Below are 13,697 nucleotides of genomic sequence, written 5' to 3'. Positions count from 1 at the left end.
GGGGGATTAGCAGGGTAAGTAATGTGGGGTTACGAGAATGGGGCCTGGGTGGGATTGTGGCCGGTGCAGGCTCGATGGGCCGAATGGACTCCTTCTGCAACTGTCGGGATTCTATGACTTCGTATCGGAATGGGAGAGTGGAAATATGTGTTGGATGTTGTGCGGTCGATGGGAGGGATTGAAACAAGATGTAGCAAGCTGAAGAACAAAAGATGACTCTGTGCGCGAGCTGACGGTGAGGAGGGGGCGGGGCGAGAGGGAAGGAAAGGTTTTCTATTGATAGAATAAATGTGTGGGACATCATAGAAACCCTTCAGCCCATCGAGTCTGAATCGTTACATGAAATGCCCTGAGCTGCCCACCTAATCCCACTTGCCAGCCTTGGCCCATAGCCCTGAATGTTATGATGCGCTAAGTACTCATCCAGGTCCTTTTTGAAGGATGTGAGGCATCTCGCCTCCACCACCCTCCCGGGCAGCACATTCCACACCCTCACCACCCTCTGGGTAAAAAGGTTTTTGCCTCACATCCCCCCCCCCCCCCCCCCCCCCCCCCCGGCTGCCCCCTCACCTTGAACCCAAGTCCCCTCGTGACTGACCCTTCAACTCAGGGGAACAGCTGTTCCTTATCCACTCTGTGCACAAGATTATGAGGGACACGGACAATGTTAATGTCAGCCTTCTTGTGACACTAATAAATAAAGTTTTAACAGCGTGTTGCTTATTTCAGGCTGTAAAGCTCTGGCTAACGTTCGCATCAAGTATCTCTCTTCACTTCTGGGCACAAACCTCATGAAGATTATCTCCTCGCGTTCGAGCTGGGTCAGTGGAGATTCACCAGAATAATGGAGGGGTTGTAAGGATTAAATATGATTCACGGGTGGCACAGTGGTTAGCACAGCGCCACAGACCCGGGTTCAATGCCAGCCTTGGTTCAGCGTCTGTGTGGAATCTGCACATTCTCCCCGTGCCTGCGTGGGTTTCCTCCGGGTGCTCCCACAGACCCAAGGTGTGCAGGTTCAGTGGATTGGCCATGTTAAATTGAGGTAATGGCAGGATAAATATCAGGGTTGACAGGATTCGGGCCTGGGTAGAATGGTTGTCAGTGCAGACTCAATGGGCCGAATGGCCTCCTTTTGCATGGTAGGGATTCTAAATGATGAGGGCAAGTTGCTTTCTTTCCTTAAAGATTAAGGCTGATCTGATCAAAGTGTCCAATTGATTCGATATTAAACACATCAGCCATAACAGAAGTGAAAGTTAAAGCCAATTAGAGGGGCTGAATAGCCACATCCTGTGTTTCCTCGCTGTGTGGCTGATGAGTCTTTTCTGTCCATTCCAGATCTGGACTGAGTTGGCTGAAGAAGCGACGGGAAAGGTTGACGAGGTGATTTCAACAGCGTTCTTCCAGGTAGGCCAGGGTTCGGCGTCGCGGGTGGATGAGAGCTGGGAAAAGGAGTGAGATTGGGTGGAGAGATGGCAGGGCATTGGGGGGGGGGGGGTTCTACTGAAGAGAGAGTGAGGGGGCAGGCGAGTTTGTTTGAGGCAACGGAGTCATGGGGAGTGAGGGTGGGAATCGTGGGCTGGGAAGAGGGGGGGAAATCGAGGAATTGCGATGCGTGCCCACTTCGCCCTGAGTGTCCACCCAAAGAACAATGAAAAGGACAGCACAGGAACAGGCCCTTCGGCCCTCCAGGCCCGTGCCGATCACGATGCCTTAACTAAACTAAAAAAACAATCTTCTGCCCTTACTCGGTCCCTCAATTCCCTCCCTATTCATGTACCTATCCATATGCCCCTTAAATGTTGCTAATGTTCCAGGCACCCACCACTCTCTGTGTGAAAAACTTCCCCCACACGTCTCCCTTAAACATTCCCCCCTCTCACCTTAAACCTGAGACCCCTTGTAATTGACACTTCCACCCTGGGGAAAAAGCCCCTGACTATCCACCCTGTCTGTGCCTCTCATCATTTTTTAGACCCTCTATCAGGTCTCCCCTCAGCCTCCGTCTTTTCAGTGAAAACAATCCTAGTTTATTCAACCTCTCCTCATGGCCAACACCCTCGAGACCAGGCAACTTCCTGGTGAACCTTCCTTGCACTCTCTCCAAAGCTTCCACCTCCTTCTGGTAGTGCGGTGACCAGAACTGCATACAATGCTCCAAATGCGGCCTAACCAAAGTTTTATATAGCTGCAACATGATTTCCCAACTCTTGTACTCAACGCCCCGGCTGATGAAGACAAGCATTCCATATGCCTTCTTAATCACCTTGGCCACCTGTGTTGCCACTTTTAGGGAACTGTGGACCTGCACGCCCAGATCCCTCTGTATGTTAATGTTCCTAAGGGTTTTACAATTTACAGTATAATTCACACCCAAATTTGATCCTCCAAAATGCATCACCTCACATTTGTCCGGATTAAACTCCATCCGCCATTTCTGTGCCCAAGTCTCCAATCGATGTATATAGAAACTAGAAGCAGGAGTAGGCTATTCTGCCCCTCAAGCCTGCTCCGCCAATCATCTTCATCATGGCTGATCATCGAATTCCATATCCTGATACCCCTTCCCCCCCCCCCCCCCCCCCAACATCCCTTGGTCCCTTTAGCCCCAAGAGCTATATCTAATTTCTTCTTGAAATCACAGAATGTTTTGGCCTCAACTACTTTCTGTGGGAGTGAATTCCACACATTCCCCACCCTCTGGGTGAAGGAATTTCTCCTCACCTCAGTTTGAAAAGGTTTGCCCCTTATCCTCAAACTGTGACCCCTAGTTCTGGACTCCCCCACCATCAGGAACATTCTTTCTGAACCTACCCTGTCTAACCCTGTTAGAATTTTATTAATTTCTATGAGATCCCCTCTCACTCTTCTAAACTCCAGTGAATATAACCCTAACTAACTCAGTCTCTCCTCATATGACAGACTTGCCATCCCAGGAATCAGCCTGGTAAACCTTCGCTGCACTCCCTCTATAGCAAGGACATCCTTCCTCTGATAAGGACACCAAAACTGCACACAATTGGCCTCACCAACACTCTATACAACTGCAGCCAAACATCCCTATTCCTCTGCTCAAATCCTCTCGCTATGAAGGCCAACATACCATTTACCTTCTTTCCTGCCTGCTGTTCCTGCGCGCTTACTCTCAGCGACTGATGCACGAGGACTCCAAGGTCTCGTTGAGTGTCCGCCTCTCTCAATCATATCCTGTTGCATCCTCTGACGGCCCCCGGTGGTATCAGCAACTCCGCAGTCTTCGTGTCATCCGCAAACTTACTAATCACCCACATTTCCCTCCAGATCATTTCTATATACTACAAACAACAAGGTCCCAGCACCGAGTAAAGGCGGAAGGTTTCTCTCATACTAGATGAGAGAGGTATCTGTGACGGCTCAGACTTGGTTGGCTCAAAGGGCCTGTTCCTGTGCTGAGATAAAGGGAAAATACCGTGGATGCTGGAATCTGAAACAAAACAGAAAGATGCTGGAAAATCTCAGCAGGTCTGACAGCGCCTGTGGAGAGAGAATAGAGCCAGCGGGTCGAGTCTGGATAACCCTTCATCAGAGCTGACAGCTGAGATTTTCCAGCATTTTCTGTTTGTGTTCCTGTACTGTTCTGTTTTCACTGATCCCTGTGGAACACCACTCGCTACAGATCTCCCTTCCGGAAAACACCCTTCCACCGCTACTCTTCTGCGACCCCCCCCTGCGTCATTCCTGTGCCCCATGCTCTCCGCTTTTCTCCGACTGATTGGCTTTCTCTCCCTGATCTCAGACACTAATGATTGCAGCAACTGAGCCCGTCTCCCAGGGGGAGCGGTCACGGAGGCCCGTTCCAGCATCGAGCGCTCCGAGGGAAGGCAGCGTCGGGAGCTTGCCCAGAGACTCCGAGCTGGGGTCGAGTGGCCTGCCTCCAGTGACTGAGCTCGTTCCCGCGTCGCTGGAAGAGCCCGGGGCTCCAGCTACACCTCTGGACTTTGAGAAGATCTACCAGTTCCTCTCAGCAGCTGTGCAAGGCTCAACATTCCCGCAGCTCTCCCCCTTTGGTGAGTATCGGGGTTGGACAGCTGTGTGTCCCCTTTCGCCAGCCAGAATCACCAGAGTACCTCCCACCCCACCACCACCACCACCACCACCTCCTCCTCGGGGCTATCGCCTGAGTGCAGTGCTGAGGAAGTGCTGCACTGTCTGAGAGTCACTGGCTTTTGGATGGGTTGGCACGGCGACACAGTGGTGAGCACTGCAGCCTCAATGTGAAGTCGGGACTTTGTCCCCACAGGGACTGTGCGGTGTTCACTCATCGAATCGTAGAATCCCTACAGTGCAGAAGGAGGTCATTCGCCCCATCGAGTCTGCACCGACCACAAACCCAGACCCTATACCCGTAACCCCACATAGGACTCTAAGGGGCAATTTAAGCATGGCCAATCAACCTAACCCGCACATCTTTGGAGTGTGGGAGGAAACCGGAGCACCCGGAGGAAACCCACGCAGACACGGGGAGAACGCAGTCAGTGACCCAAACCGGGTATCGAACCCGGGTCCCTGGAGCTGTGAGGCAGCAGTGCTAACCCACTGTGCCACCGTGCCACCCCTATCATGGACAGATGTATCTGCGACTGGCAGGTTAGTGAGGACGCGGTCAAGTGTGTTTTTCCTTCTTGTTGGTTCCCTCACCACCTGCTGCTGATCCAGTCTGGCCGCGATGTCCTTTCGGACCCGACCAGCTCAGTCTGTGGCGTTGCTACCGAGCCACTCTTGGTGCTGGACATTGAAGTCTCCCCCAACCAGAGTATAGTTTGTGCCCTTGCCACCCTCAGTGCTTCCTCCAACATGGGGGAATACTGATTGGGGCAGTACATGGTAACCAGTAGGAGGTTTCCTTGCCCAGGAGGCATCATGGGATCCAGAGTCGATGTTGAGGACTCCCTGGGGGAATTCTGCTGGGTCTGTCCTGCCGGTGGGACAGGAATCCCCAAGGATTGGGGGGTCGGATCCCACTTTTCAGGGCTGAGTTGCCGGTTTCCAGGTTGAAGCTGACGGGTCAGTCCGCTTTCAGTCATTTTTATTGTCTTTGCAATGTTTTAATTGAACTGTGTGGCTTGCATTGGCGGCGCGATGGCACAGTGGTGAGTGCTGCTGCCTCACCGTGCCAGGGACCCGGGTTCGATCCCAGCATCGGCTCACTGTCTGTGCGGAGTTTGCACATCCTCCTCGTGTCTGCGTGGGTTTCCTCCGGGTGCTCCAGTTTCCTCCCACAGTCCAAAGATGTGCTGGTTAGGTGGATTGGCCGTGTTAAACGTCTGGGGTTACAGGGATAGTAAGAAGTCTCACAACACCAGGTTAAAGTCCAACAGGTTTATTTGGTAGCACAAGCTTTTGGAGTGTGCTTCTGCTACCAAATAAACCTGTTGGACTTTAACCTGGTGTTGTTAAACTTCTTACTGTGTTCACCCCAGTCCAACGCCGGCATCCCCACATCATGGTTACAGGGATAGGGCAGGGGACTGGATCTGGATAAGATGCGGAAAAGATATCAGCAACATTGGAATATCCGGTCATTATCGCGTTGCCGTTAGTGGGAGCTTGCTGTGCGTAAATTGGCGACTGTATTTCCTGCATTACGATGGTTCAGGAAGTTCTGTAAACACAAAAATGCTGCAAATCACTTAGCCTATCGGGCTAGTATTGACTGATGAGGGGTATGAGGTGGTGGTTTAACAATGGTGACATCGGGCGACATGGTGGCACAGTGGTTAGCACTGCTGCCTCAGAACGCCGGGGCAGGAGTTCAGTTCCCGGCTTGGGTCACTGTCTGTGTGGAGTTTGCACACTCTTCCCGTGTCTGCGTGGGTTTCCTCCAGGTGCTCTGGTTTCCTCCCACACTCTGAAGATGTGTGGGTTAGGTTGATTGGCCATGCTAAATTGCCCCTTAGTGTCAGGGGGATTAGTGGGGTAAATGAGGTAGTGTTGGGCAAGTTAATGGGGCTAAAGGTAGACAAGTCTCCTGGTCCTGATGGAATGCATCCCAGGGTACTAAAAGAGATGACGGGAGAAATAGCAAATGCACCAGTGGTAATTTACCAAAATTCGCTGGACTCTGGGGTGGTTCCCGCAGATTGGAAAACAGCAAATGTGACACCACTGTTTAAAAAAGGAGGGAGACAAAAGGCAGGTAACTATAGGCCGGTTAGCTTAACTTCTGTAGGAGGGAAAATGCTTGAATCTATCATCAAGGAAGAGATAGCGAGACATCTGGATATAAATTGTCCCATTGGTAAGACGCAGAATGGGTTCATGAAGGGCAGGTCATGTTTGACTAATTTGGTGGAATTCTTTGAGAACATTACATGTGCAGTGGACAATGGGGAACCTGTGGGTGTGGTGCATCTGGATTTCCAGAAGGCATTTGACAAGGTGCCGCACCAAAGACTGCTACATAAGATAAAGGTGCATGGTGTTACGGGTAATGTATTAGCATGGATAGAGGATTGGTTAACTAACAGAAAGCAAAGAGTGGGGGTAAATGGGTGTTTTTCTGGTTGGCGATCAGTGACTAGTGGTGTGCCTCAGGGATCAGTGTTGGGACCACAATTGTTTACGATTTACACAGATGATTTGGAGTTGGGGACCAAGTGTGGTCTGTCAAAATTCGCAGATGACACCAAGATGGGTGGAAGAGCAAAGTGTGCAGAGGATGCTGAAAGTCTGCAAAGGGATATAGATAATCTAAGTGAGTGGGCGAGGGTCTGGCAGATGGAGTACAATGTTGGTAAATGTGAGGTCATCCATTTTGTTAGGAATAACAGCAAAATGGACTATTATTTAAATGGTAAAAAATTGCAGCATGCTGCTGTGCAGAGGGACCTGGGTGTCCTTGTGCAGGAATCTCAAGGAGTTGGTTTGCAGGTGCAGCAGGTAATTAAGACGGCAAATGGAATTTTGTCCTTCGTTGCTAGAGGGATGGAGTTTAAAAACAGCGAGATTATGTTGCAGCTGTATAAGGTGCTGGTGAGGCCACACCTGGAGTACTGTGTACAGTTTTGGTCTCCTTGCTTGAGAAAGGATTTACTGGCACTGGAGGGGGTGCAGAGGAGATTCACTAGGTTGATTCCGGAGTTGAGAGGGTTGGCTTATGAGGAGAGACTGAGTAGACTGTGGCTAAACTCATTGGAATTCAGAAGAATGAGGGGAGATCTTATAGAAACATATAAGATTATGAAGGGAATAGATAAGATAGAAGCAGGGAAGTTGTTTCCACTGGCGGGTGAAACTCGAACTAGGGGGCATAGCCTCAAAATAACGGGAAGCAGATTTAGGACTGAGTTGAGGAGGAACTTCTTCACACAAAGGGTTGTGAATGTGTGGAATTCCCTGCCCAGTTGAGGCTACCTCATTGAATGTTTTTAAGGCAAGGATAGATAAATTTTTGAACAGTAAAGGAATTAAGGGTTATGGTGAACGGGCGGGTAAGTGGAGCTGAGTCCATGAAAAGATCAGCCATGATCTTATTGAATGGCGGAGCAGGCTCGAGGGGCCAGATGGCCTACTCCTGCTCCTAGTTCTTATGTTCTTGTGTTAAATATGGAATTACTGGGATAGGGCCTGGGTGGGATTGTGGTCGGTGCAGGCTCAATGGGCTGAATGGCCTTTCTGCACTGCCGGGATTCTATAATTATAACAAGGTCACCTGCCTTTTTTTGTTATTCAGTCGTGGGACCTGGGCATCGCTGGCTGGGCCAACATTTATTGCCCATCCCTAGTTGCCCGAGGGCAGTTGAGAGTCAACCACATTGCTGTGGCTCTGGAGTCACATGTAGGCCAGACTGGGTAAGGACGGCAGATTTCCTTCCCTAAAGGGCATTAATGAACCAGATGGGTTTTTTCGACAATCATTTCATGGTCATCAGTAGCTTCTTAATTTCATATTTCTTTTATTGAATTCAAATTACGCCATCTACCATGGCAGGATTTGCACCTGGATCCCCAGAACATTAGCTGAGTTCTTGGATTAATAGTCTAACAAGAATATCACTTGGCCATTGCCTTCCCTCAGCTGAGGCTGACTGTATTGGGTTGCTAAACACATGAGGGTAAATAACTTGTGCTGATGGAGTTAGATACAGAGAGGTGGGAGGGGTCTTGAGGCGTATTCGGGCTTGTAGAAGGGGCTAGTGAAGGTGGCACAGTGGTTCGCACTGCTGCCTCACAGTGCCAGGGACCTGGGTTCTTTTCCCGGCTCGGGTCACTGTCTGTGTGGAGTTTGCACGTTCTCCCCGTGTCTGCGTGGGTTTCCTCCGGGTGCTCCGGTTTCCCCCCACAGTCCGAAAGACGTGCTGGTTAGGTGCATTGGCCATGCTAAATTCTCCCTCAGTGTTACCCGAACAGGTGCTGGAGTGTGGCGACTGGGGGATTTTCACAGTAACCTTATTGCAGTGTTAATGTAAGTCAACTTGTGACACTAATATATAAACTTTAAACTTAAGTAATCATTATCCAGCTTCTCGAATTGGAGAGAGATTTCCCAGGGCCCCGCAGGAAATGAGAGAGCTTCAGGTGGATGTGCCCAAGTCTCTTGTCACTGGGCGGATAGGTTGGGAAGAGGTGGCATTCTCGCTGGGAGCACAGCAGACATTACACCCAACCCTTGGAAACCAATCCCAGTGGAGATCTTGCGAGGCCAACAGACTGGTTGAGACAGTAACTTTCCGAAGACAAATAGATCTTGAATCAATTTTTTAAAAAAAACAAAAGGTGTGTAGAGATATGAGGATCGAATAGGGTGCGATGGCCTAGTGGTATTATCACGAGACTATTAATCCAGATACACAGCTCATGTTGCCTGGATTGAGTGGCATGCCTTATGAGGATAGGCTGAGGGAGCTCGGTCTTTTCTCCTTGGAGAGACGAAGGATGATTTAGGGCGGCACGGTAGCACAGTGGTTAGCACAGCTGCTTCACAGCTCCAGGGTCCCGGGTTCGATTCCCGGCTTGGGTCACTGTCTGTGTGGAGTTTGCACATTCTCCTCGTGTCTGCGTGGGTTTCCTCCGGGTGCTCCGGTTTCCTCCCACAGTCCAAAGATCTGCGGGTAAGGTTGATTGGTCAAGTTAAAATTGCCCTTAGTGTCCTGAGATGCGTAGGTTAGAGGGATTAGTGGGTAAATATGTAGGGATATGGGGGTGGGGCCTGGGTGGGATTGTGGTCGGTGCAGACTCGATGGGCCGAATGGCCTCTTTCTGTACTGTAGGGTTTCTATGATGATGATTTCTATGAGAGGTGACCTGATAGAGGTGTACAAGATGTTGAGGGGTATAGATCGGGTGGATTCTCGGAGGCTTTTTCCCAGGGCTGAAATGGCTGCTACGAGAGGACACAGGTTTAAGGTGCTGGGGAGTAGGTACAGAGGAGATGTCAGGGGTAAGTTTTTTCACTCAGAGGGTGGTGGGTGTGAGTGGAATCGGCTGCCGTCAGTGGTGGTGGAGGCAAACTCGATAGGGTCTTTTAAGAGACTCCTGGATTAGTACATGGGACTTAATAGGATTGAGGGTTATAGGTAAGCCTATATATAAGCCTAGGTAGGTAGGGGCATGACCGGCGCAACTTGTGGGCCGAAGGGCCTGTTTGTGCTGTATTTTTTCTAAGTTCTATGTTCTAATGTTCCGGGGACCCGGGATCAAATCCTGCCACAGCAGATGATGGAATTTGAATTTTAAAAAATCTGGAATTAAGAATCTACTGATGACCATGAAACCCATTCTCGATTGTAAAAACCCATCTGGTTCCGTTAGGGAAGGAAATCTGCCGTCCTTACCCGGTCTGGCCTACATGTGACTCCAGAGCCACAGCAATGTGGCTAACTTTCAACTATCCCTAGGGCAACTAGGGATGGGCAGTAAATGCTGGCCAGCCAGTGACACTCCCATGAATAAATAAAACAGGCTTGAACAAATGGGCAGCAGTTCCAGAAATCCATCACAGACACAATGGGCTGAATGGCCACCTCTGTGCTGTAAATGCTCTGGTAGTGGGGTCTGTGGCCTTGTGGGGCATTTTTGGAAGAATGCTCCAGTTCTAGGTTGGGAGCGAGGCCGATGCTCACTCACTTTGCCAACCAGGGACTGGAAGAGATGATGAATCAACAGAAATTTTCCCCCCGCCTTCATTTCACTCAACCAGCAGGTGGCAGCCACAAGCCAGTGATGTGGCAGCATTGCCCCGAGAGGGAGAAGGGGAGGACAGACTGAGATATGTGTGGCTCTCCATCTCTCCACCTCCACCGCTGCCTTTTTCTGCCCCTCCGCCTCAAAGAGCAAAGAAAATTACAGCACAGGAACAGGCCCTTCGGCCCTCCAAGCCTGCACCCACCATGCTGCCCATCTGAACTCCCAACCCTTCCGGGGACCATTTCCCTCTATTCCCATCCCTATTCATGTATTTGTCCAGACGCCCCCTAAAAGTCACTATCGTATCTGCTTCCACTACCTCCCCCTGCAACAAGTTCCAGGCACCCACCACCCTCTGTGTAAACAAACTTGCCCCGTACATCTCCTTTAAACCTTGCCCCTCGCACCTTAAACCTGTGCCCCCTAGTAATTGACTCTTCCACCCTGGGTAAAAAGCTGACTATCCACTCTGTCCAGTCCCCCCCTTAATCTTGTAGACTTCTATCAGGTTCACCCCTCAACCTCCGTCGCTCCTGTGAGAAAAAATCACGGTAGCACAGTGGTTGGGGGGGGGGGCGGCACGGTAGCACAGTGGTTAGCACTGCTGCTTCACAGCTCCAGGGACCTGGGTTCGATTCCCGGCTCGGGTCACTGTCTGTGTGGAGTTTGCACATTCTCCTCGTGTCTGCGTGGGTTTCCTCCGGGTGCTCCGGTTTCCTCCCACAGTCCAAAGATGTGCGGGTTAGGTTGATTGGCCATGTTTTTAAAAAAAAATTGCCCCTTAGTGTCCTGAGATGCGTAGGTTAGAGGGATTAGTGGGTAAAATATGTAGGGATATGGGGGTAGGGCCTGGGTGGGATTGCGGTCGGTGCAGATTTGATGGGCCGAATGGCCTCTTTCTGTACTGTAGGGTTTCTATGATTTCTTCTATGATTTCTCCAACCTCTCCTCATAGCTAATGCCCTCCATACCAGGCAACATCCTAGTAAATCTTTTCTGTTCCCTCTCCAAAGCCTCCACATCCTTCTGGTAGTGTGGTGACCAGAATTGAACACTGTATCCCAAGTGCGGCCTAACTCGGCTGCCCTCCCCTCTCCATCTGCCTCTGCCCTCACCCACCCTCTGCCCTCGGCCAGCCTCTGCCCCGCCCTCCCTCCCGGGCAGTAAGGTACTCAGTCCCACATTAACCCTGTGTGTGCCCAATCTTTGTACTGCACCTCCGCTGAAGTCTTTTTCCAACATATGTCAATTTATTTCAGATTAGCCCAGGTCATTAGTTACATCACTGTCGCTGCCTCTTCTCCCCCACTCCAAGTCTCTTGAGTTCAGAGGTTACTTCGGTCTGGAGGCCTTCCATATCTCGGCTGCACGACTGAGAGGGGAATGTGAGTCGACATTGTTACTGGAGATAAACTCTGTCATTCTGGCTATCTTTTTGTCCTTCTCTCCATTCCTTGAATCAAACCAAGGGAGGTGATGGCCTGATGGGATTAATCCACAAACTCAGCTCACGTTCCGGGGACCAGGGTTCTCGAATCCTGGCACGGCACCTGTTGGAATTCAAATTCAGCAAAAAAAAATCTGGGATTAAGAATTAAACGGATTAGCCATGCTGAATGTGTGAGGTTACGGGGATAGAGTGGAGAGAGAGGGTCTGGGTGTGATACTCTGACAGACAGTCAGTGAAGACTCGATGGGCTAAATGGCCGCCTCCTGTCGGGATTCTATGAATTAAGGGACCTTTTTGGGCTGCTGCCTCACAGCGTCAGGGACCCGGGTTCGATTCCCGGCTTGGGTCACTGTCTGTGCGGAGTCTGCACATTCTCCCCCGTGTCTGCATGGGTTTTCTCCGGGTGCTCCGGTTTCCTCCCACAGTCTGAAAGACGTGCTGGTTAGGGTGCATTGGCCGTGCTAAATTCTCCCTCAGTGTTACCCAAACAGGCGCCGGAGTGTGGCGACTGGGGGATTTTCACAGTAACTTCATTGCAGTGTTAATGTCAGCCTACTTGTGACACTAATAACATTTTTTTTAAACTTTTTTTTTTGGCCACAGTATAGATCTCCAATCCGTGCAATCTGATACATCCTTTCTGAGGGAATGGGGGATAGTTTGCTGTTTTGAAAAGCCACACCATACTCAGTGACGCCATTTCTTTTAAAAACACCATGTCCAGTTTTATTCTGTGGATTTTGCTTAAACTGCGATTTGAATCCCCTCCCGTTCAGGGGAGGTGATGTCCTCGTGGGATTATCGCCAGACCATTAATCCAGAAGCCCAGCCAATGTTCTGGGAACCTGGGTTCAAATCCTGCCCCAGCAATAAAAAAAATCTGGAATTCAGAATCTACTGATGTTTTAAAGTTTATTTATTAGTTATTTTATTTATTACATTAACACTACCTTTGGGAAAAGAGCAAGCAAAAGCAGGTTTCAAAGTATGTCAAAGCCCCCCGCACCCCACTCTGTGAAGAGGTTAAAGTCCAACAGGTTTATTTGGTAGCAAATGCCATTAGCTTTCGGAGCGCTGCTCCTTCGTCAGATGGAGCGGATATCCATTGAGCAGATATCCATTGAGCAGATATCCATATGAGCAGATTTCCACTCCATCTGACAAAGGAGCAGCGCTCTGAAAGCTAATAAGACCATAAGACATAGGAGCGGAAGTAAGGCCATTCGGCCCATCGAGTCCACTCCACCATTCAATCATGGTTGATTTCAACTCCATTTACCCGCTCTCTCCCCATAGCCCTTAATTCCTCGAGAAATCAAGAATTTATCAATTTCTGTCTTGAAGACGCTCAACGTCTCGGCCTCCACAGCCCTCTGTGGCAATGAATTCCACAGACCCACCACTCTCTGGCTGAAGAAATTTCTCCTCATCTCTGTTCTAAAGTGACTCCCTTTTATTCTAAGGCTGTGCCCCCGCGTCCTAGTCTCCCCTGTTAATGGAAACAACTTCCCTACGTCCATCCTATCTAAGCCGTTCATTATCTTGTAAGTCTCTATCAGATCTCCCCTCAACCTCCTAAACTCCAATGAATATAATCCCACGATCCTCAGACGTTCATCGTATGTCAGGCCTACCATTCCTGGGATCATCCGTGTGAATCTCCGCTGGACCCGCTCCAGTGCCAGTATGTCCTTCCTGAGGTGTGGGGCCCAAAATTGCTCACAGTACTCCAAATGGGGCCTAACCAGTGCTTTATAAAGCCTCAGAAGTACATCCCTGCTTTTGTATTCCAAGCCTCTTGAGATAAATGACAACATTACATTTGCTTTCTTAATTACGGATTAAGAATGGCATTTGCTACCAAATAAACCTGTTGAACTTTAACCTGGTGTTGTTAAAACTCTTACTGTGTTCACCCCAGTCCAGCGCCGTCATCTCCACATTGTGAAGAGGTTGACAGTACAACCACAGAGCAAATGGCGCAAAACCAGGCGAGCCGAACAGATGATGCCCGAAGCCAAGTAGCAGTCATTGCTGACGGCACACCGCACAGCCATAGCCTACTGGTGTGAAAGCAAAA

The 13,697-nt window shown here is 50.0% G+C and overlaps 1 protein-coding gene across 1 annotated transcript; it reads left to right on the top strand.

The window, feature by feature from the left end:
- Window positions 1-1,317: 1,317 nt before the first annotated feature.
- Window positions 1,318-4,049, top strand: LOC144489959 (snRNA-activating protein complex subunit 2-like; the record flags this gene model as incomplete). Its single annotated transcript, XM_078207790.1, has 2 exons — window positions 1,318-1,410; window positions 3,779-4,049. Coding segments are annotated over exons 1-2 (364 nt in total), but the record flags the coding sequence as incomplete, so codon positions are not given.
- Between the last annotated feature and the right edge of the window lie 9,648 nt (window positions 4,050-13,697).

The sequence above is a fragment of the Mustelus asterias genome, unplaced genomic scaffold (assembly GCF_964213995.1).
Source record: "Mustelus asterias unplaced genomic scaffold, sMusAst1.hap1.1 HAP1_SCAFFOLD_2718, whole genome shotgun sequence".
Lineage (NCBI taxonomy): Eukaryota > Metazoa > Chordata > Chondrichthyes > Carcharhiniformes > Triakidae > Mustelus > Mustelus asterias.
The sequence above is the reverse complement of the archived record's forward strand: the minus strand, read 5'-3'. Positions and strand labels throughout refer to the sequence as shown.